The 24,818-nt window shown below is 51.3% G+C and overlaps 1 protein-coding gene across 1 annotated transcript in view; it reads right to left on the minus strand.

Annotated features, from left to right (window-relative positions):
• Positions 1-839: 839 nt before the first annotated feature.
• The window catches only part of PID1 (phosphotyrosine interaction domain containing 1), a 37,523-nt gene continuing 13,544 nt past the window's right edge, over positions 840-24,818 (minus strand). The window contains exons 2-4 of the mRNA XM_032971899.2: positions 16,032-16,146; positions 14,873-15,010; positions 840-3,864 (exon numbers count right to left, since the gene is read on the minus strand). Coding sequence (XP_032827790.2) covers positions 3,016-3,864; positions 14,873-15,010; positions 16,032-16,034 — 990 coding nt within the window. The 5' untranslated portion in view covers positions 16,035-16,146 and the 3' untranslated portion in view covers positions 840-3,015. The remainder of the gene's footprint in view (positions 3,865-14,872; positions 15,011-16,031; positions 16,147-24,818) is intronic.

Below are 24,818 nucleotides of genomic sequence, written 5' to 3' on the forward strand. Positions count from 1 at the left end.
CTAAGTGACGGTGACGTCACCACGGCGCCTGTGCCAAGCTAGGTGCACTTTGAGGCCACGTGAAGTGTCGAAGGCTCACTGACAGGATGTCTTGGGACAGACGCTGGTGTCATGGGTTGGCTGACTGAGATGACTGAGTAACAACGTTATCACCACCGTCTCTGGATACATAAAATCACCACGATCTCAGAAAAAAAGCACATCATCCTCACCACCGTATCCATGATCATCTCGATCAACGTCGTCATTGCGTTCACTGCAGTGCCCAGCGTGGCATTTGCTTCTCGCAAACGGTTACACACAACGTGCTGTCTGACATTAACAACACACACGGAGTCAAACCCTTAATGCGTTATTTATTTTATAAGCTTCTCAGTTACAATTTCTACGTGGTTTTACGCGTCCTCACCTGGCGATGCCGCACGGCACCCTCATCGCTCCCTCCCCTTCCTCCTGCCAGACCCTGACAATGTGGCACGGTCAATAACAGACCGCCGAGGTCTGTTCTGACAGTCTCCATCATCATCACCGCCAACAACCATCTGGCTTCAGGGCTTCCGCTTGTTGCACAGTTGGCGCGCCCTGCACACCAATCATCCCACCCATCACCACCGCCTCCACCCTGCACACCACTCGTCCCACCCATCACCACCACCTCCTCCACCGTGCACACCACTCGTCCCACCCATCACCACCTCCTCCACCCTGCACACCACGTGTCCCACCCATCACTCCCACCTCCACCCTGCAAACCACTCGTCCCACCCATCACCTCCTCCACCCTGCACACCACTCGTCCCACCCACCACCTCCTCCTGCACCCTGCACACCACTCGTCCCACCCATCACCACCCCCTGCACCCTGCACACCACTCCACCCACCCATCACTACATCCCTCCTCCTCTTCCCGATTACACTAAAAACACTTTCCTGCCACGTTCAATTCCCAGCCTCCCAAGTTGCTCACCCTATCCCTGCCATGATATTCCTGGCATGCACCGATATTCAAAAGCCTAACACGGGAACTTCCTTGAACACCTATCATCCCCAAGTTTACAAGTCCTTTATTGAGGTCGGTGGGATCACATTGAGATTCACCATCGCTTTTACAAATTAAATACGCATACCATATCTCTGTCGGGGATAAAAGGTGGTTAAACTTTTACAAACACCCCTCCCCCACCCCCAGGAGGCACGATGGGTCCACACCTGCGAAGCAGCTCATTGGCGGCAAGGGATTGGTGGATCACGGAGAGAATTATGGAACTCGCCGAGCTGCGAGGTGGCAGCACAGAAAGTGGGTTTGTGAACCCGTCTGTGTGGACCTGCGAGTGTGTCACCGTCTCGTACTCGTGTTAAGTTCATCTCGAAATTTTCCAGTTTCCCCCACCGATGCGATTACAAACTCATTCTATTCAAAAAGAAATCGGAGAACAAGAAATCAGAAAGCTGGACCCCCCTGTCCTCTAAAATAGTTTTCAGCCTCATTGATGCCCGGACGCCTTTGTCTCCCCAGTTGAGACGTTTACACACCGCACCAGGTACTCTTTTGAGCTCGAGTCGACCTAGGGGAGGCCCAGAACCGGTTCAGATAATCGTCACCGGTGTTGGTCGCGAGCGGGAATCGAACCCGGGTCGCCGGGTTCGTAGACCGGCATGCAAACCGCTACACCACCGCTTCCCACAAACACACACTCACACTCACTCACTCACACTCACTGACAGTCACACTGACAGTCACACTGACAGTCACACTGACAGTCACACGCACTCACACACTCTCACAAACATACACACACTCTCACAAACATACACACACTCACACGCACTCACACGCACTCACACGCAGTCACATGCACTCACACACTCACACGCACTCACACACACTCACACACACACTTATCGTACGACGTACCCTCTGAAATTTCGTTGAGAGGGGCACATCATCGTTGAGAGGGGCACATCATCGTTGAGAGGGGCACATCATCGTTGAGAGGGGCACATCATCGCTGAGAGGGGCACATCATCGTTGAGAGGGGCACATCATCGTTGAGAGGGGCACATCATCGTTGAGAGGGGCACATCATCGTTGAGAGGGGCACATCATCGTTGAGAGGGGCACATCATCGCTGAGAGGGGCACATCATCGTTGAGAGGGGCACATCATCGCTGAGAGGGGCACATCATCGTTGAGAGGAGCACATCATCGTTGAGTGGGGCACATCATGGTTGAGAGGGGCACATCATCGTTGAGAGGGGCACATCATCGTTGAGAGGGGCACATCATGGTTGAGAGGGGCACATCATCGTTGAGAGGGGCACATCATCGTTGAGAGGGGCACATCATCGTTGAGTGGGGCACATCATCTTTGAGAGGGGCACATCATCGTTGAGAGGGGCACATCATCGCTGAGAGGGGCACATCATCGCTGAGAGGGGCACATTATCGTTGAGTGGGACACATCATCCCAATGTGGAGAACCTGGACAGAAAGAGCGTCTCGAATCCACTCCCCGGCAAAACGAGAGCTTCCTAACATCACCTCCTACGTGTTGCACAATCGCCCGATGGCTTTTTAACTGGCCAGTAACTCTGCAGGTTGGCTTTAGCGTTTACAACAACAAAATGAAGACCATATGCTTTGGCTTAAATAATTCAACAATCTCTTATACGTATAGATACACACAGGACTCGAGTACAGTCAACCGTCGATTATTTCCCCCACGCCAGAGCTCCGGGTTAGCCGTGCGTCCCAAAAAAATAAATAAAATCTCTTCCCCCGACACGGCGGCTCAGCTTGGCAGCCCAGAGCAGCTTCGCTCCTCGCTCGCCGAGGGCCAGCGAGCGAAGCGACTGCGGAGGGAGCGGTGGAGGGAGGCGACGGCGTCGTCCGGACAACCGAGAGTTGACTGAACGCGTCCAGCACAGCCCGGTCGGTGACTTCCAGGCAAGGCCCATGTCGCGGTTTGCCTCGACGACGGACGAATCCCCTCGCACCCCCCCGCCGCCACCCCTCAAGATCTCACTCCGAAGCAGCCGCTGCCCGTGTCCACGGAGACCTTGAGGTCCTCTGCTCCTCCTCCTCCTCCGACTCCTCCCGCGGTTGCCGTGGCGACCTGCCAGCCCTCTCCTGCGGCGGCGCCGTCCCCTCCGCCGCCGCCGCCGCCGCGGTGCATCCCGTGCAGCGTGCGCGTGAACGCCTCCATCATGGTGTGCGCCAGCCGCTTGGCCTGCTCGGCGCTCTGGCACTCGACGGCGTGGCACGACAGCGCCGGGCCCCCGCCCCCCGCCCCGCCGCCCCCAGGGCCGCCGCGGTGCTCCCGGTAGAGCCACGCGAAGACCAGGCCGCTGGCGCGGTGCTCGGCCGAGCAGAAGGCGACGCGCGCCACGTCGAACGAGTCCGTGCGCCAGCCGCCACCCTCCCGCGGCTGCCTCCGCCGACGGCGCCGCCGCTGCTCCTCCGCTCCCCCTCCTCCACGGCCACCGCCGCGCCGCTTCTTCCGCCACAGCAGACGCTGCGCACGCACGGCCGCCGTCGCCACGCCGCCCTCCTCCTCCTCCTCCTCCTCCTCCCCCTCGTCGTTCTCATCAGCCTCTTCGTTCTCGTCATCGTCCTCCGGGTCCTCCTCGCCGGCCGGCTTCGCCCGCTCGCAAGACGCCGCGGAGGAGGCGGCGGAGGAGGCCTGAGAGGGCGGGAGCTGCACGTGCATGCGGATGTGGAAGGGCCGGATCTCGAGGCGTGCGGGGCGAGCGAGGTTGGGCTCCTCGGCCTTCAGGGCCCACATCTCCTGGACGGCGCGGTCGGTGCAGCTGGGGCCCAGGGCCGGCGCGGGGAACAGGCGCACCTTGCCCAGGTACGTGACCTGGCGCCGGCGGGGCGGGGAGCGGAGCGGAGCGGGGCGGTCAACGGCGACAACGACAAACAACAACCGACGTGCGCGCAACGAAGCGTCGACGGCGACGCGGCCGCGGTGCTTGCGCCGGGCTAGGTTCACCGCTTTTGAGTGGTCGAGGTCACAGGGCCAGCCGCGGCAGGCGCGCATTTTGCCAAGTGCCCGGTGTGTGTGTGTGTGGCTACCGGGGCTTGGGACTCACATTCCAACGTGTCGACCGTCTGTACCACGGCTCACACCACGCTCGGTGACAAACAAAACACAAAAATAAACCTCTGCGCGAGCTGCGTACGGCAGAGGCCGCGGTGGGCCCTGGCACCGGTGACCCCCCCCCCCCCCACGCACTCAGTGGGGGGGGCACCGGGTACCCCCTGGCTCTCTCAGTAGCAACCTTGTGCTCCGTCGTGTTTGGAGATTATTTAATCGTACTAATATTCAATCTTGATTTGAAGCTTTCGTGACTGCAGGAATCCATACTCTTTAGTTCTTTCGGCAAAGTCACGCAGGTAGAAAAATAAAACCAAAAATAATTTCTCACGAAGTTTCGATCGCAACGCAAGCGGTCGTCCTCTCGCGGAAAAAATTATCCAGCAGTGGAACTGCTGAACCAGCTGGTCCAGCAGTGGCTGAACCAGCAGTGGACCAGCTGGTTCAGCCACTGCTGAACCAGGAGTCGCTGAACCAGCAGTGGACCAGCTGGTTCAGCAGTTCTACTGCTGAACCAGCTGGTTCAGCCACTGCTGCTTCAGCAGCAGCTGGTTCAGCCACAGCCACTGCTGAACCAGCAGTGGCTGAACCAGTGGCTAAACCAGCTGGTTCAGCCACTCCTGGCTCAGCCACTGTTGAACCAGCTGGTCCAGGAGTGGCTGAACCAGCTGGTTTAGCCACTCCTGGACCAGCTGGTTCAGCCACCACTGGACCAGCTGGTTCAGCCACCGCTGGACCAGCTGGTTCAGCAGTTCCACTGATGGATTATTTTTTCCGCCCGAGGACGACCGCTTGTGTAAACGTCGTGATATATTATTTTTGGTTTTATTTTTCTACCTACGTGACTTTACCAAAAGAACCAAAGAGTACGTTCTAATATTTACACATTATCTACGCTTCGAGTTTCCTGGCTGGCTGCTGCCTGGGCACCTCTCCACCTCAACAATAACTCCGTTGTCGGTGGCCGCTGGGGGGTCCGTTGCCACAGAAGCTAGCTGGGTAGCTGGCCACACAGGATTTTCCGTGCAACAAATAAACTCTGCATCGAGTTGAAACGGCGGAAGAAGAAGTTCGGACGATGTTTCGTAATAATAAATATATTGCGACGAACGGATAAGTTAGATCGACCACGGTTCATTTAATGTCGCTCTAACTTTCACATTTGAGAGCTCCCATTAATGCCATTATTTCAACATGAAATTCCTTAAATCCCGGAAGAATATTTAAAAAAACCCCGCAATACACATTCATCTAGCCATTTTATCATTCCGTAAAAAAGAGCAGAGATTGCTCGTCGTGTCCAAGTACAGCGAGGAGAATGATCGTGACACAGCAGTCTTATCTCCCAATGCAGGGCAACACAAACGGCTTCTCTCTGCTAGTTTTATTTAAACGCTTATCAATCGTCACTTAGTTTCGGCTCCTCAGACACAACGGTTGGTGCTGCCGTTTCTTTCCAGGCCGAAGCGAGTGGCCCGTGGCGGAGTCGGCATCTGAAATGGCCTCCCCCTTCGTCAACCCGCACTGACCAGCGTGGTGAAGTGCAATCAAATAATCGCCACGGCCTGTCTCGGTGTGGGCGGAGGAGGCCCTCGTCCAGCAGTGGATTGACAAATGGCTGCGAGTGATGAGTATTACTTTAATCACCGAGGAATGCGTTACAGTACAGCACTACTCAACGCTGACCACTGCTACTCGCAGAGGGCGCCCAGGGGATGTCTAGATATTTGAGCTCTAACTGCGCACCGCGAACGACAAGCTGGCCAGCCAGTCCGTTGAGGGAGCCTCCGTTCCACAAAGCACGCATGTACGTACGTTGAATGTCTTTCGCTCCGGTCATAGCCGATCGCAATAATAATTATCAGGAGGTGCGGGTGGGGAAGGACAAACTCAACACAAAAAGTAGTTACATTATGAGACCTCCTTTGCCAGAAACAAGATATAGGAATAGGTTTTACCCTTTTAACTGGCACAAAAACTGACACCTTTATTCAAAGGGTAAAACCTATTCCTATATCTTGTTTCTGGCAAAGGAGGTCTCATAATGTAAATGCTCACCCCGAGCCCTCAATACTCTGATGGTGCGCTGTTTTTGAGTTGTACGCCTTTTGGCGTCTTCTGGTCCAACACCAATGGAGACTAGGCTCTAAGAAAAGCTGTCTCGGGTGTGGACCAATCAAATTCAAGGACAGTGCATATTATCAGAGTTGTCTTTTTTGTTTGCATTCTGACTGCTTGTGTTGTGGTTTTTGCAAACATGATGCCTTGAATAAAGGTGTCAGTTTTTGTGCCAGTTAAAAGGGTAAAACCTATTCCTACAAAAAGTAGTTGTAAGGAAAATAATTTTTGAATCTAGATTTGGAAGTGCACAGCTCCAAGTGGCTTCCTAATATCGGACGGAAGAGCGTTCCAGACGGCCGCAGAGGCGCATCTGAAAGCGCCGCGCGATGCGGTGACCACCGTCTTTGTTCGATGGCCCAGCAGCCAAAAGCAGCCGCTGCTGCCGTGAGGATGACAACCGGAGTTCGTGCGGTGATGGTTTATGCTCCTAGACGAGATCAGCGAGGTACTGTGGTTCATTTGTGGCGAGCAGTTTGTCAGTAATGAGTGCGACCTTAAAAACTCGCGACGGTACCCTGGGACAAGTTGCGTTTTTGAAGAAAGAAACAGAAAGGAGGAAAAGGAAAACAGAAAAAAAGTGTCGTCTAGTATTTTGTTGCCCCAGAATTCATACCAACAGCGAGTTATCGCCACGCCGCACTATGAACCCGGGGACCCGAGATCGATTCCCGGACACGGCCAACAACATCAGTGGGGAATGAGATCCGAAGGGGGCCAACATCTCTGCTTGCTACCTCCATCGCCAATGCGTGCTGGCGAAGTAAGGTCAAGCAACTCCCTACGACGGGAGGGGGGGGGCTGTACATGATTTTGTACCGCGTGGCCCAAAAGTCAGGAGGCACGGGATTTATTATATTTATTATAACAAATCACATTATGGTAATTTAATTCATTTTAAGAAACGTTCAAACCGACCTCCATTAAACATTAATGCACGGTGCATGAATTATCTTTTGAAATTAATTCAAGACTTTTTAAAATTTATTTGAAGATTACAGTGGGTAATCATTTAAAATTCATAAATTTAGTTTTCTCTCAAATTCGTGCGGCGTTCTTGGTCGACAGTTTTGTCAACGACGGAGTTGAGGTGACCCCACAGGAAGGAGAAGAGAAATAGAAAATAATAATGATAAGAGTTTTTTTTTTTCAAATCTTCACGTAAATAAACAACAAACAAACCCCATGCCTCCTGACTTTTGGACCACCCTGTAGGGAGAAGCTGCATGGCGCGCGAGTTTGCGAGCTGCGTGTGCTTTCCTTAAAACGCGGTGTCCTTGGTTGGACGAGCGGGCAGACAAACACAACATCTCCCTCGGCACAGCAATACATATTCCCATCGGCTTCCAAAAAAAAAAAAGACTTGTGCACTTTCTTGCACGGGCTGCGCTAAACCGACATTTACATACCAGACAAAGATCCCCCATATAGCCTTTAACAGACCGTTGGGGCAAGTGCTGTTAGACACCACGGTGACGAGATGTTAACTTACCTCGCCTGGTACACAGGAGGTCGCGAGTTCGATCCTGACCCTAACGCCTACTGTATATTTGGAGTTTGCGTGTCTCCCCGTGGTCGTGTGGATTTCTCTCCGGGTCCTCCGGTTTTTCCCTCCGCATTTAGAATCCGCATTACGCGTTCAGCGTTATTTGGCTGCTATAAAGTTCCACGCGATGACTCAGCCACTTCGTTGAGCTACATAGCTCATAAAGCCTTACCTGGTAAAATAATAAATAGTACATTTTAGAGTCGCGCCTTCAAAGGCCGGCACAGCACACGAGGGGGTGGGTGGCCAGCACCACGCCCGACCACCTTTGTCTCCCCAGTGGCGATGTTTACACACCGCACCAGGTACTCATTTGAGGCCGAGTCGACCTAGGGGAGGCCCAGGACCGGCCCAAATAATCGTCACCGGTGTTGACCACGACTACACTACCGCTCCCCATGTGTGCACATGCATTATAGCTGCCGTGTCATTTCACTGCATGCATTTCTTTGGCCACCACGAGTGATGATTTACATTCATTTGCCCTCGGATAACCCAGCATCAGAGGAAATCTGGAATTATTACGCAATGCGATTTGGTGACTTGGCCGATATTCTTGAAGAACCTGCTTTGACTAGGGATGGCAGGTTTGAATCAATGGGCGTAAACGCCCACCCACATTTGTCTCCCCTCTACCGACGTTTACACAACGCACCAGGTACTCATTTAAGGCCGAGTCGACCTAGGGGATGCCCAGGAGCGGTTCAGATAATCGTCACCGATGTTGGCCGTGAGCGGGAATCGAACTCGGGTAGACGGGTTCGTCGCACAGTGCGCTAACCACAGCACCACCGCTCCCCACCGAGACACGCAAAGACAAAAATCACCCATATACCCTTTACAGACTGTTGGGGCAAGTGCTGTTAGCGAGTAGCACCTATGAAGGCCGGCACACGAGGGGGTGGGTGGCCAACACCACGCCAAGCCGCCTTTGTCTCCCCAGTGGCGATGTTTACACATCACACCACGTACTCATTTGAGGCCGAGGTGACCTAGGGGAGGCACAGGACCGGTTCAGATAATCGTCACCGATGGTGACCGTGAGCGGGAATCGAACTCGGCTCACCAGGTTCGTCGTGCAAAGTGCTAACCGCTACGCCACCGCTCCCCATACTGAGACACACAGACACTAAAACACACAGCACCACACAGACACTAAAACACACACACATCGCTCTGGTTTTTATCTAGGTCAACACATGTTAACAAAGGCACACGCACACACACACATACACGCGTGCATGCACATACACGCACATTAACACACACAACTCTTTCCACACACTTCATCATCTACAAAATTGCAGAATTTTGCTAAACATCCTTACGAACGCATTTGTGCAAAGAGAGAAATAAAGCCACTCAGGAATGGTTTCCCCATAAGCCGAGAGGGTATGTGTGTGTGCGTGTGTAGGCGTGTGCGTGTGTGCGTGTGTGTGTGCGTGTGTAGGCGTGTGTGTGTGCGTGTGTAGGCATGTGTGTGTGCGTGTGTAGGCGTGTGTGTGTAGGCGTGTGTGTGTGTGCGTGTGTAGGCATGTGTGTGTTTCATTTGGCTCTCTGCGTGTGCAGGTTGAATTGGCTGAGTGCGTGCGTTGACACACACAGTGGCGAGTAGTGGTGGCAGTGGTTAGCGCGCTACGCTACGAACCCGGAGACCCAAGTTCGATTCCCACTCACGGCCAACGCCACTAATGATTCAGTTTAACACGTAGGTTTTCGCGACCAATATCATTCATAATAAAGGTTTTTGGGTTAGATCGCGTTATTTATAAATGTGTCGTAACCCTCCACCACCCGACACGGCCAATCAGCAAAAAAGTGTCACGTTGACAAAAGACAAATAGTTCACTACTTTAGCCCACCGGTGTGTTGAAGAGTGAATCCACAACATTTACAGTTTGGGTACGACGTTTCGCTGGTAATTACATCCAGCATCATCGGGCAATTCGCCAGAATGGTAAAGCCCTCACTTGCTCCCGGTCTTAAATAGAGCAGCAGGGTGACGTGATCATTTAACTCATTCAGGTGCCGAATGAGTGTAGCGAATGATAGATTTATATCATTTGGGTGCCACGGTGGCGAGATGTTGACTACCTTGCCTGGTATACAGGAGGTTGTGGGTTCGATCCCAACCCGTATGCCTGTAGTTTGCGAGTTATCCCCGTGGCTGCTTGGGTTTTTCTCCGGGCCCTCACGTTTTTCCCTTCCACATTCATAAACAACATGCGTTTAGAGTATTTGGCTACTGCTATGAAATTCCACAACGATGATGAGCCACTTTGATGACTCAGCCACTTTGTTGAGCTATCACTTGTGGCCAGGTCACTTGTGAAAAAGAGCTCCATAGCTCAAGTGCTGCCTTACCTGGTGAAATAAAAATAGTTTCTGCTTGGGGACAGCCGAACTTAACCACAGCCCGTGCTAAAAATAGTTTAGGCGATATGCTGCAAGGCTGGCACGGCCCGGTTTCATTCATTCGGGTTTTAATCGCTTTTTATATAAAACCGGAGCACCTGGATTCTGCCCAAATCCGGTTTTATTAAAGTTAAGTCGGGATTTCAGTCGCAGGCACCCATTAGCGGCGTTCGGGCCGGGGCCCAGGCTCAGCGGCCATGCGCGCTCCAGAAGATCGCCGTCAAACTGTTCAGCGTGGCCACGTCGACCGCCGCTGCTGCTGCTGCGTCTGAGCGGAAATTCTCGACGATGGGATTTATCCATTCCAAGTTGAGGAACAGCCTGGCGCCCAACACAGTCGAGAAGCTCGTCTTCATTAAGTCGAACCTCAACGCGTTCTACGACTACCCCACGCCCGACGACGGCGACAACAACACCGAGTCCAGCGGCGAGAGCGACGACGAAGACGACGCGGCGGCGGACAACGACGAGGAGCAGAAGGATTGAAGTGTGCACGAGACGCCGATAATAAAACCAGGTTTTAATCGGCAAAATCGGGTTTAACTCCATTAAAACCAATAACCCGATTTGTCGGGCAAAAAAATCGGGTTTTTCCCACCCTTGAAATGTTGCTTTAGAATCGCTTACCTCTGTGCACGGTAGGGGACATTTCCGGGTCATTCCGGTCGTGGAAAAAACATCGCATGGGTCAAACGTGCCGGAGAGACGCACCACCACCGGCCTTCACTGGGGCCGCGGGCTGGGCCACAGAGTCCTCAGGAGGTTTTTGCGTCGACAGCGACACCCACAAAGTGGTAGGTTCCAGGCTGCCTGCGGGTAGTCCGTGCAAGTGGCTCTTACCTAGAATGTCAGGCAACTGAGTAGGCTACAATATGGGACATTTCTCGCCAGTATCAAAATATAAGAACAGGTTTTTTACCCTTTCTGGCAATAAAACAGGAGGTGTTAAGATGTTAAAACAGCAAACAGAATCCTTTTGCAAGGAATTCTGTCCGCATTAATCACACGCGCTTGTGGTGAACATGAAAACACGAAAAATACATGCTCCAATAGTATATGCAATGTCTTTTTGTTTGGTGTTTTAATTTATTAACACCTGTTTTATTGCCAGAGAGGGTATTAAAAACTGTTCTTATAAGCTGAGGAGGCGTTTGTTTTCCAGGCTAAGCCCTGCCCGGTGAGTCTTCAGTCGAAACCGGTCCAGGGATTATTTGCTGCTGCGACAGATTTTGCTGATGAACATTGGGGGGGGGGAGGGGGTAGAGATCTCCAACACGGCTCAAAATATTAACAGTGCTGTATTCTACTGTTTGGGAGGTAAATAAAAGCGCTTGTCCGTTATTCATTTATGATTGTGTTCTCGTTAATATTTAACAGAGATAAAGCCACGCAGGTCTGATTTGGGTTTCCCGGAACCGGCTCTTCGTTGCGAGCATCTCCCCCCCCCACCGCCTCCCCTTTTTAAATTTACCTTTCACGTCCACCGATGTTTACCTCGAAGACAGATGTACCAGGATCATCTCTACCACTGGCCACACTATGCCCACATTACCTACCCCTAGAACAAAACAGTTCAGTTAGATGTCCTTCACAATCAATGACCAGTGCAGCAAATTATATTGTTGTACCGTACTTCGATAACCCCACCCCCTCCTCCTCCAGCTGCTGTAGGCTCCCCGCCTTCACGAACAACCCGCACGGACCGGCAGGGTGAAGTATGGCCAACCCCGCCTCAGCCCGCATGGCGTGGGAAGACCCCTCAACCCTGCAGTGGATTGACAAGAGGATTGTCAACTAAACTGTCTAAACTATTTTTTTTTATTTTACCAGATAAGGCCCATTTAGCTATGTAGCTCTTTTTCAGAACGATCTGGATATCACAAATGATAGCTCAACGAAGTGGCTTATCACGTGCAAATGTATAGCCGCCAAATACTCGAAACGCGTGATGTGGATTCTAAATGTGGAGGGGAAACCCCGAGGACCTCAGAGAAAAATCCACGTGACTATGGGGAGAGAGAGACACAATTTACAAATATACAGCAGCAGGCATCGTCAGGGTCGGGATCAAACCCACACCTCCTGTATACGAGGCGAGGTAGTTAACATCTCCTAGCCACCGTGATGATGATGATGATAAGAGAGAGAGACACGCAAACTTCAGGTATATAGCAGGTATCGTCAGGGTCGGGATCGAACCCACGACCTCCTGTATACCAGGCGAGGTAGTTAATATCTCCTAGCCACCCTGGCGCCCGACTGTTCACGTACAATGAGCACCCTGGTTGGCCAGGCGGCGCTATCGACAGCAAAAGTTTAGAGTTAAAATCCTGCTTGTGGCTCAACATCATTATCATAATCATATTCATCCCTCTAGGGTTGATTCAATTAGTCCTATCGATGTATTGACAACTGTCATGGGAATGTGGAGTTTCCACCACTGTTTCATTTAATCAGGGAGACATTGTGACATGATACATCACACCCGCGATGCTTACCATCACATTAGCCCGCCTTTTTTTGGGAACTTGAAACCCCTATCCGGCGTTGAGAGTGGTACGAATTTCAATGGGCGACTCTCGTCAGAATATTTATTTATGCTGGAGGAAATCCGATGAGCTATGAAGCTCTTTTGTGACCGTTGGGGGTTCGCCAGCTGTTGTAGGCATGGGGGCTGTGACGTGACTTTAGTGTGAGCACCTCTCTCCGTAGCGGGGGGTTCTCTCCCGGTTCTTGGGTTTCCTTCCCACATGAATCAACCGCAACCCCCGAAAAATGAAAATCTGCCCAAACATCCGAAAGCAAGACCCTCCTGAAAGTCTTAAAAGTCTTGAAAAGACTCATTGAGGATTCCTGGGTGAATTATTGGGAATGTGTGGAGTGTTTTTTTTTTCTTCACATGCCTATTCAACAAAAACAAGCGATAGCCTCGATATTAAATAGAAAAATACATTTTTTTTTTACAAAAATGAGAGCATTTTCCCTAAATAAAATCTTGGCCTGTGAGATTCAGAATTATTTCAACATAACTCCCACCAAGCAACAATAAAGACTGAACGTCTGTTTAATTTTTTTTAATTTTCTTTCTTTGCTGCTTGTTTTTCTAAAAGTATATTTATTTATTTGTGAGTGCCCAGCACGAGTAACAGCACATGCTGTACTATAGTGTGTGCCGGAGTGTGTATGCGTGTGTTTGTGTAGTCAAGCGTGTGTGTGTGTGTGTATTCAGTGTGTGCGAGTTCATATCCGTGCATATTCATGCGTGTGTCTATGTGTGTGTTTTCACGAGCGACCAACGCTCACAACAACGAGTGGAGCGTCGGGCGGCTAAAACGTAGCGGAGGTGGCGCAGCAGGCAGCACAGGTGGTGCATCAGCCAATCATCTCAGTCTGTGAAGCCATGGCACCTGGGTCTGTCCCGTGACCGCCTGCCAGCAGCGACCCTTCGACACTTCACGTGGCCTTAAAGTGCACATAGCCTGGCACGAGCGCCGTGGTGACGTCACCGCCACTTAGTGGCGAATGGCGGTTGTTGTTGACTGGATGAGTATGTAGCGCTGTAAATGGGCTGCGTGCACTGCAGTAGCAGACAGGGCCCACCAGGGGCAATACCTTGCACCGGCAGGGTGGTCGCTACATTCCCAGCCCCAACGCAGGAGGGGGCTGCGGGGTGTCCTAGGATCCCCCGGGATCCCCCCCCTCACCCCCCGGAACTCTCTGGAAGGGAGGAGTGGCCAGGGGCTGACACACCTGGGAGGTGTATAAAAGCCGGACCTCTCAACGGGTCCGCGGCAAGTCCAAAACAGAAGCTAGAAGACCAGCTAGCCAGGACCCTGGGACCCCTAGCCCCGACGTCCTTGTAAGGGCCGGGACTCTGTGAGCCCGTGGTGAGACCCTGAGAACCCCCGACCTGACGTCCTTGCAAGGGCCCGGGTCTGAGTGGGCCAGTGGTCAGGACCCGTACCTTGGCTGGGTCGGGTCAGCGTAGCCTCCCCACGTAGCCGGAGGACTGAGAGCCGTAGCCCCGTGTTAGGACACACTAGTCCGGAGGCTGTACCCGTGTTAGGACACGCTAGTCCGGAGGCTGTACCCGTGTTAGGACACGCTAGTCCGGAGGCTGTACCCGTGTTAGGACACGCTAGTCCGGAGGCTGTACCTTCACAGGTAATAAGTAAAAAGGGCTGTTGCCTTAGTGAAGGCTGGGACTGTTACTGTTAGCGTTTATTGAAATAAACTCGTTGCCTCTACGAGTCGTCTCCGCTCTCCGTGAACCCACTACAAGTATATGAGTGAGTGGGTGAGTGTGTGGGTGGGTGAGTGTGCGGGTGGGTGGGTGGGTGGGCGTGTGAGTGGGTGGGTGAGTGGGTGACTGAGTGGATAAGTGGGTATGTGAATGGGTGAGTGGTTTTGGCAAGTGATCGAGTGAGTCGATAGGTGACTTTGTGAATGGGTGAGTGAGCGAGTGGATGAGCGAGTGAGTGTGCGAGCGAGTGGGTGGTTGAGCGTTGTGACCTGCGGTCGTGGCGGTGGTTGAGCACGGAGTGGATGAGATAAAAACAGCTCACCGGGTCCTCCAACATCGATGGAGGAATCGACGAGCAAAGTTCATGGGAACAGCGACCACGGTAGAGGGACGGTGCGGTGGTGATTGGGGGGGGGGTCTAAATAGGTTAGCACCGCCAGGGGTCTCACCGCGTGTCCGGGATGCGAGGGTGGTGGGACGAGGGGCGCCGTGGGGGCGAGCTCGATGGCCTCCGAGTCGCTGGTGAGAGGCGCGACCTCTTGGTCCTTCCCGAACACCAGGGCGCTCAGCTTAGACTTGAGAACCATCTGCGATCGCACACAAAGACAAGGATCCCCCCCCCGTGTAGCCTTTAACGGACCGATTTAAAAGGGCTCTCGAGCCACTGGTGGAAACGGCACATTACTCCAGCGGGTGGCAAGTTCGCTCCACAGGTCAACTGCCGTGTGACTTGCATACAACTCGGTGCTACTTGTTGCAATGACCCTGCAAGGGTTGATGATGGTGCTTTGTGACGATGATGACCACGGACTGCGGAGCGTACGCAATGAACGAGTGCCGTGCACGTGTGTACGCAAGTTAAACTTCTTTCGCACAGTACGTAGCCAACCGTGCTAATCGGAGGTGCAGGGGAAGGACTTGGCATACGAGAGGGTTGGTGGCTAACATCAGACCCGGCCAACTTAAGTCTCCCGCGTTAGTGATATTTCCAAGCCACACCACCAGGAACTCATTAAGGCCGAGTCAAACTCGGTTGGCCTGGTTCGTGGCGCAGCGTGCTAACCACCGTGCCACCGCTCCCAATTGAGATCGTGCCCCGCTGCGTTTTAGCCGTCGAACGTTCTTGGCGTCGCCACCATTCCCTCTCCCATCGTTGGCGAACGGGTGCCAACGTTTGAATGCACGAGGGACGCCACGGTGGCTAGGAGATGTTAACTACCTCGCCTGGTACACAGGAGGTCGTGGCATTTCATACAAAAGGTGATGGGGTTCGATCCCGACCCTAACGCCTGCTGCCGTATATTTGGAGTTTGCGTGTCTCTCTCTCTCTCTCCCTCCCCGTGGTCGCGTGGATTTTTCTCCGGATCCTTTGGTTTTACCCTGCACATTTTAGAAATACGTGTTTAAGAGTATTTTGGCTGCTATACATTTCCACGTGACAAGCCACTCTGTTGAGCTATCATTTGTGGCCTATATTGCTTCTGAAAAAAATTGCTATATATATAGCGCAGCGTTGCCTTACCTGCTAAATTTTAAAAAAAAAATGTGTTTGGTTTACAGTTTGAGCATGATAAAAACTCAGTTAAAAATATATAAACGAGCACCCACCATGTTGTAGGGCAGGCGGGGAACTCTTTGTTGGCGACGTTGCTGCTCGTTCACCGTGGGCAAATGTTCACACGATGTTCACCGAGTTCCTGGGCTCGAGTCCAGTTTTCAGCAGCTGAATTAAATAAACGAAATCGTTTGAACACGTAGCAGGCTTTCGCGACCAATGTCATCCATAAGAGGGTTTTTTTTTTGGGGGGTTAGATCGCGTAAAAAAAATGTGTCGTTAAAACCCGCCACCACCCAACGCAGCCAACTAGTAAGGGTTGTCACGTTAACAGAACGTGGCCAATTCGTCACTAGTACAGCACACCGGTGTGTTGGAGAGGCAATGGACAGGAAGGATAAGATCAAAGGGCTCACATAATGCACATGTACAATTAACTCATTAATTCCCCCCCCACCCCAACTTTTCGCAACAGCGCAGAAGCGTGGTCACCACATCTACGCCTCTATGTAAGGAACGAAACGGGTGGACTTCTCCACAAATCTGGCTGTCGCCTGATGAAGCCGGTTGTAATTACTGGCGAAACGTCGTACTCGGATTGTAAACGTTGTGGCTTGCCTCTCCAACACACCGCTGTGCTGTGCTAGTGACGAATTGGCCACGTGCTGTTTACGTGACAACCCTTACTAGCTGGCTGTGTCGGGTGGTGGCGGCGGGTTTTAACGACACATTTATATATTTACACGATCTGACCCAACAAAAACCCTCTATTATGGACAATCACCCGTCATCGTCGCGACGATCACCTATGATCACGGGTACAATTACCATCAGTGCCACGATCATAATCCATTTATAAACGTTCGTAAAGATCCACGAGCAACCGTATCTCTTGCATGGCGCAGCAGCACACCGTCGTCATCACCGCACGTTCCAGCGCACATCATCACCCGAGGTGGACTTTCTTTGCCTCTTCGTCAACCCGGGGTTAAAAACCGCCACCGAAATGCATCCTCTGTGACTTTTCTTTTCGCGGCCAAACAACGAGCGTCTCGGAAGTGCTGGCAATGCCACCGTTATCCACAGATATCCGTGATTTAGGCGCCACCAATAGCCCCCGCCCCCAACACCCATCACCACGCAGGGCTGCCACGTGAAGGTCACGTGACACTCCGATTTCCGCACCTGCGATAAGCACGGTTGGCTACGTACGGTGCGAAAGAAGTTCAACTTGCGCACACACACGGCACTCATTCATTGCATACACTTCCCAGCCCGTCGTCGTCATCATCATCATCACAAAGCACCATCATCAACCCTACAGGATCATTGCAACAAGTAGCGCCTATTTCTATGCAAGTCACACGGCAGTTGACCTGTGGAACGAACTGGCCACCCGCTGGAGTAATGTGCCGTTTACACCAGTGGCTCGAGAGCCCTTTTAAATCGTGCACCGGATGAAGAATTGCATTCTTACATTTCAAGTAAGAACACCACGTGAGAATGCGCGCAAGGCACGATGGGAGCTGTACCTTCCTACTGGTTGTGAGCACACCTTGGCGCGCTATTCAGTCGAACTGCCCACAGACATTTATGACTGAGTGACGTTATCCAACTCGCGACACTGCAATGCCTGTATTTGCACGAGGCGGGAAAAATGTTGGGTTACACTGCCCCCAAAAACACGGAGGTCTGTCTGCCACATCGGAGGCACATCTGCCAAACTTACAACGAACTGCCAAGCCAGCAGTTTTTATCAGCTTCCTTTCATTTGGGAATGCGCACGCGCGCACGCGCGCGTGTGTGTGTGTGTGCGGGGAGCGGAATGGTGTAGCGGTGAGCACGCCGCGTTTATGAACCCGGTGACCCGAGTTGCATTCCCGCCTTGATGGCCAAAATTAAAAGCGAATCTCCCAACCGGTCTTGGGCCTCCCCCATAGGTCGACTCGGCCTCAAACGAGAACCTCGTGCGGTGTGTGAACGTCGACACTTGGACACACCAGGAGGTCTATTCACCATAATTATGCATCATCTGCGAACCCAGTGGATATTCAAAGAAAGGCATCGTGGTCCAAATGTTTTAAATTACTCGCAAATTATTTAAATTCGGCTTAAAGGACGTAGCTACATCGTTCACTTCTGCCAGAGGATGCTCGTCTGTGACACGTAGCACATTTGCGATAGCCCTGCGCTGCAAGACTGGTGGGAATATCAAATGTACTTAATTGAGTAGTCGTAGTAGTCGCAGTAACTGCTATCATCAGAAGAGCGGAACCGGGGGGTAATTTGAGCAGCTGTAGAGGTACTTCAAACTTGGTCAACATGTAGTTCTGTTTCGCAAGTCACGGTGGCATCAGTGGCGATCCTAGCTTGGTCCGAGTTGCTACCGTGTGTGTGTGTTTATCCGTGTGTGTGTGTGTTTATCCTTGTGTGTGTGTGTTTATCCTTGTGTGTGTGTGTGTGTGTTTATCCTTGTGTGTGTGTGTTTATCCTTGTGTGTGTGTGTATGTGTTTATCCTTGTGTGTGTGTGTTTATCCTTGTGTGTGTGTGTGTTTATCCGTGTGTGTGTGTGTGTATCCTTGTGTGTGTGTGTGTTTATCCGTGTGTGTGTGTGTGTGTTTATCCTTGTGTGTGTGTGTGTATCCTTGTGTGTGTGTGTGTATCCTTGTGTGTGTGTGTGTTTATCCTTGTGTGTGTGTGTGTTTATCCTTGTGTGTGTGTGTTTATCCGTGTGTGTGTGTGTGTATCCTTGTGTGTGTGTGTTTATCCTTGTGTGTGTGTGCGTTTATCCTTGTGTGTGTGTGTGTTTATCCTTGTGTGTGTGTGTTTATCCTTGTGTGTGTGTGTATCCTTGTGTGTGTGTGTTTATCCTTGTGTGTGTGTTTATCCTTGTGTGTGTGTGTGTGTGTTTATCCTTGTGTGTGTGTGTTTATCCGTGTGTGTGTGTGCGTTTATCCGTGTGTGTGTGTGCGTTTATCCGTGTGTGTGTGTTTATCCGTATGTGTGTGTGTGTTTATCCTTGTGTGTGTGTGTTTATCCGTGTGTGTGTGTGTGTTTATCCGTGTGTGTGTGTGTGCGTTTATCCGTGTGTGTGTGTGCGTTTATCCTTGTGTGTGTGTGTATCCTTGTGTGTGTGTGTGCGTGTATCCTTGTGTGTGTGTGTGTTTATCCGTATGTGTGTGTGTGCGTTTATCCGTGTGTGTGTGTGCGTTTATCCGTGTGTGTGCGTTTATCCGTATGTGTGTGTGCGTTTATCCTTGTGTGTGTGTGTGTGTGCGTTTATCCTTGTGTGTGTGTGTGCGTTTATCCGTGTGTGTGTGTGTGCGTTTATCCGTATGTGTGTGTGTGTGCGTTTATCCTTGTGTGTGTGTGTGCGTTTATCCTTGTGTGTGTGCGTGCGTTTATCCGTGTGTGTGTGTGTGCGTTTATCCGTATGTGTGTATGTGCGTTTATCCTTGTGTGTGTGTGTGCGTTTATCCGTATGTGTGTGTGTGCGTTTATCCTTGTGTGTGTGTGTGTGCGTTTATCCTTGTGTGTGTGTGTGTGCGTTTATCCTTGTGTGTGTGTGTGCGTTTATCCGTATGTGTGTGTGCGTTTATCCGTGTGTGTGCGCACGTTTATCCGTATGTGTGTGTGCGTTTATCCGTGTGTGTGTGTTTATCCGTGTGTGTGTGTGTGCATTTATCCTTGTGTGTGTGCGTTTATCCGTATGTGTGTGTGTGCGCGTTTATCCGTGTGTGTGTGCGTTTATCCGTGTGTGTGTGTGCGCGTTTATCCGTGTGTGTGTGTGTGCGCGTTTATCCGTGTGTGTGTGTGCGCGTTTATCCGTGTGTGTGCGTTGGAGTGCGTGCGGCATAATGCACAGTGGTGTTGTGGTTAGCGTTGCCCGTGCTCCGCAACCGGCGATCCAGCTTCGATTCCCGCTCACGGCCACCATCGGTGACGATTATAATTATCTGAACCGGTCCTGAGCCTCTGCTAGGTCGACTCGGCCTCAAATAAGTACCTGGTTCGGCGTGCAAACAAAGGCGGCCGGCCAGACATGGTTCTGGCCAGCCACCCCCCTGGTGTGCCGTGACGGGCATTCATAGGTGCTCACTAATAGCACTTGCCCCAACAGTCTGTTAAGGCTACACGGGGGAGCTTTGTCTTTGTATGGCAATGTATACATCTGTATGTGTGTTTGTGACTGCTGAGAGGCAAATAAGGGCGAAATCCCTCCCTGACCTCCCCCCACACCCCTTCCTCCTCCTCTCTGCTCCCACCCCCCCGACTGAGAGGCCTAATATTGATTCCAGATGAGCAGAGAGACTGTGGCAGGGATTGTAATGGGTGATGGGCGACAGTGCATACCCCCTCTCCCGCCTGTAATCATTTCACAAAGACCATCATCATCATCACCACGATGCATGGGAAAATAGCCCCGTAGGTTGCCCCACTGCACATTTCATCATTTGTTTCCACATTACTTTTGTCTAAACTAAAACTATTTAACCTCAACTATTGTTATTTTACCAGCTAAGGGCCACTGAGCTATATAAACTAATTTTTGAGAAGCCACCTGACCACAACTGATAGCTCACCGAAGTGGCTTATCAACGTGGACAATTATCGCAGCCAAACGCACGTTGGCTCGAAATGTGGAGGAAAAAACAGGCGGACCCAGATAAAATCCACGTGACCACGGAGAGAGACACGCAAACTCCAAATATACAGCAGCAGGCGTCAGGGTCAGGAAATGAACCCAGGGCCTCCTGCATACCAGGCAAGGTAGTTAACATCTCGCCACCTTCACCCTGTCTTGTGCTAAATATGCTCAAGTAGTGACACATCTTCCTGACACCAATCTCAAGTAGTGACACATCTTCCTGACACCAATCTCAAGTAGTGACACATCTTTCTGACACCAACATCAAGTAGTGGCACACCTGTGACACCAACCTCAAGTAGCGGCACATCCTTCTGACACCAATCTCAAGTAGTGACATCTTCCTGACACCAATCTCAAGTAGCGACATCCTTCTGACACCAATCTCAAGTAGCGACATCCTTCTGACACCAATCTCAAGTAGCGACATCTTCCTGACACCAATCTCAAGTAGCGACACATCCTTCTGACACCAATCTCAAGTAGTGACATCTTCCTGACACCAATCTCAAGTAGCGACATCCTTCTGACACCAATCTCAAGTAGTGACACATCTTCCTGACACCAATCTCAAGTAGTGACATCTTCCTGACACCAATCTCAAGTAGTGACATCTTCCTGACACCAATCTCAAGTTGTGGCACATCCTTCTGACACCAATCTCAAGTAGTGACATCTTCCTGACACCAATCTCAAGTAGCGACATCCTTCTGACACCAATCTCAAGTAGTGACACATCTTCCTGACACCAATCTCAAGTAGTGACATCTTCCTGACACCAATCTCAAGTAGTGACATCTTCCTGACACCAATCTCAAGTTGTGGCACATCCTTCTGACACCAACCTCAAGTAGTGACACACCCGTGACACCAACCTCAAGTAGCGGCACATCCTTCTGACACCAATCTCAAGTAGCGACATCTTCCTGACACCAATCTCAAGTAGCAACACATCCTTCTGACACCAATCTCAAGTAGTGACATCTTTCTGACACCAATCTCAAGTAGCGGCACATCTTCCTGACACCAATCTCAAGTAGTGACACATCTTTCTGACACCAACCTCAAGTAGTGGCACATCCTTCCCGACACCAATCTCAATCTCTTATGTCGTCCTCAAGCCATTCTCAGCGAGGTCTTCCTCCCTCTCTTCCATTGTCCCCCGAACAAGGAGATGCACAGCAGTCAAACTCGCACACACACACCGCTTACTCTGGTACGGGGCTCTAGGTGAGCACCTATTAAGTAAGACCAGCACACGGCACGTGAATGGCTGGCCCGGAGTAATGTTCTTGTGGGCCCTTTAGGCACTTGTTTCGTCGGCCTTCAGCGATAACTCTCTGCAGTTGGCACTGCTGCTGCCTCGTGTCACTGCGACCGCTGCTGTGACTCCGCTTGGTTCACACGGTACTTTGTCCATCGGACAACAACGATCGTCTTCCCTTGCGCTACTGTCTAATTGAGTAGATGTTATTTGCTAATTTTGCAATGACAAAAATCTCGAAAAGTTAATCTCCTCTGTGAATTTCTCTCAGCAGATGGAAAACAACGATGGACACGACTCAGCCTCTTTGTATATACACGGTGCCTATCTTTGCTATGTAAATAAATGTATTCAAGATGATATCTTGGTTACATTTTGTAATCATACAAAACAATAACAAAATGTTGTAGGCCTCTAGTTGTCGTAGGCCCTAGCCGCCGGCCCTGGTGGGTGGGTGAGGAGGTCCTGGGCAAAGTGCCTATTACTGTGGCCTATTAGATAACACGGCCCTGGTCAACAGGGTGATGTGGACAGCATCACTCCCGGCCACCTTTCTGTTGGACCCTTCCCGCCGCCAGCCCTGATGTTCACGTGGTATTCCAAACATTCATTTAAAGGCCGAGCAAACTGTTGGGAGGCCCAGGATGGGTTCAGAAACCACCTGCACGAATCACTGCACCACTGCTCACATATGCAAAAGATCCCCCGTGGAGGCTTAACAGGCTCCTGGGGCAAGTGCTGTTAGCGGGCACTTATGAAGCCCGGCACGGCACACGAGGGGGTGGGTGGCCCACACCACGCCCGGCCGCCTTTGTCTCCAATTTGTGGCCGAGTCGACCTAGGGGAGGCCCAGGACCGGTTCAGATAATGGTCACTGGTGTTGGTCGTGAGCGGGAATCGAACTCAGGTCGCTGGGTTTAGCTGTACTGCTGCTCTCTACATGTGCATAAACACACACGTGTTTAAACATGTTTGTACGAGTTAGTGAAAGTGTGCAGGTGTGTCAGTGTGCATAGCTGTGTCTGTATGTGTGTTTATAAGTACGCACGGACGTGCGTAAGCTTGCGTATGTGCATACGTGCGTTTATTTTAGTTTGTATGTCCATATGTGTATGCATGCGCGTGTATGTATGCGTTTCAGGCAGAGCGGGCCTGCACGTTATGCCATATTCTCTGTCCATCTGTAACAGCAGAGGTGCAGGGAATTTCAACGGGATCTAAAGTCTCTCTGCTTTATTGACCCGGTTAAAGCCTACGAGACCATCAATGAACCAAGACTTTGGGGTTATTCTTCCTGCTTTCGAGGTTCCGAACCCTCCGTTCACAATCACCAAGGACCTTCATCATGATGGCGCACTAGTCCAGGTAAGCTGCGTGACCGGGAGTCCGAGCCATTCCTCGTTCACCTCGAGGTGTGACAGGCATGTTCTCTGGCCCCCTATACTATTTAACTTGTTTTTTTTCTTTCAAATAATTAGTTCAAGAAGCTTTCCATGGCTGTACCAGAGGAATTTCCATCTGGTATGGATACAATGGAGAGCTTGATCAATGCCTCGGCGCAGTCCAGGGAAGGCTCCCTGCTGGGTAAACTATGTTACGAATGCTGACGATCTGCTAATTTGTTCTCACTCTTAAGGGTTGCCGCGGAACCCGGAGCGTGCCACTAAGAGGTGGGGACTTGCCAACAGCCCTGCTAAAACAAACAAACAAACAGCTGTGAGAATCATTTGTGTCATCAGAGAGTCGACCGCCACAACATCACCACGAGCAATGAGGCAGTCATGGAGAGAGTGAAGCAGTGAGTTCCTGCACAATAGCAGCGTGTTCATGGAGAGAGTGGAGCAGTGATTTCCTGCACAATAGCAGCGTGTTCATGGAGAGAGTGGAGCAGTGATTTCCTGCACAATAGCAACGTGTTCATGGAGAGAGTGGAGCAGTGAGTTCCTGCACAATAGCAGCGTGTTCATGGAGAGAGTGAAGCAGTGAGTTCCTGCACAATAGCAGCGTGTTCATGGAGAGAGTGGAGCAGTGATTTCCTGCACAATAGCAGCGTGTTCATGGAGAGAGTGGAGCAGTGATTTCCTGCACAATAGCAGCGTGTTCATGGAGAGAGTGGAGCAGTGATTTCCTGCACAATAGCAGCGTGTTCATGGAGAGAGTGAAGCAGTGATTTCCTGCACAATAGCAGCGTGTTCATGGAGAGAGTGAAGCAGTGATTTCCTGCACAATAGCAGCGTGTTCATGGAGAGAGTGAAGCAGTGATTTCCTGCACAATAGCAGCGTGTTCATGGAGAGAGTGGAGCAGTGATTTCCTGCACAATAGCAGCGTGTTCATGGAGAGAGTGAAGCAGTGATTTACTGCACAATAGCAGCGTGTTCATGGAGAGAGTGGAGCAGTGATTTACTGCACAATAGCAGCGTGTTCATGGAGAGAGTGGAGCAGTGATTTACTGCACCTCAGCAGTGTTCATGGAGAGAGTGAAGCAGTGATTTACTGCATATTAGCAGAATGTTCATGGAGAGAGTGAAGCAGTGAGTTCCTGCACCTTAGCAGTGTTCATGGAGAGAGTGAAGCAGTGAGTTCCTGCACCTTAGCAGTGTTCATGGAGAGAGTGAAGCAGTGATTTCCTGCACAATAGCAGCGTGTTCATGGAGAGAGTGGAGCAGTGATTTACTGCACCTTAGCAGTGTTCATGGAGAGAGTGAAGCAGTGATTTCCTGCACAATAGCAACGTGTTCATGGAGAGAGTGGAGCAGTGAGTTCCTGCACAATAGCAGCGTGTTCATGGAGAGAGTGAAGCAGTGAGTTCCTGCACAATAGCAGCGTGTTCATGGAGAGAGTGGAGCAGTGATTTCCTGCACAATAGCAGCGTGTTCATGGAGAGAGTGGAGCAGTGATTTCCTGCACAATAGCAGCGTGTTCATGG

Source organism: Petromyzon marinus, chromosome 47 (assembly GCF_048934315.1).
Source record: "Petromyzon marinus isolate PM22_M1 ecotype Great Lakes invasive population chromosome 47, UKy_Petmar_22M1.pri1.0, whole genome shotgun sequence".
Lineage (NCBI taxonomy): Eukaryota > Metazoa > Chordata > Hyperoartia > Petromyzontiformes > Petromyzontidae > Petromyzon > Petromyzon marinus.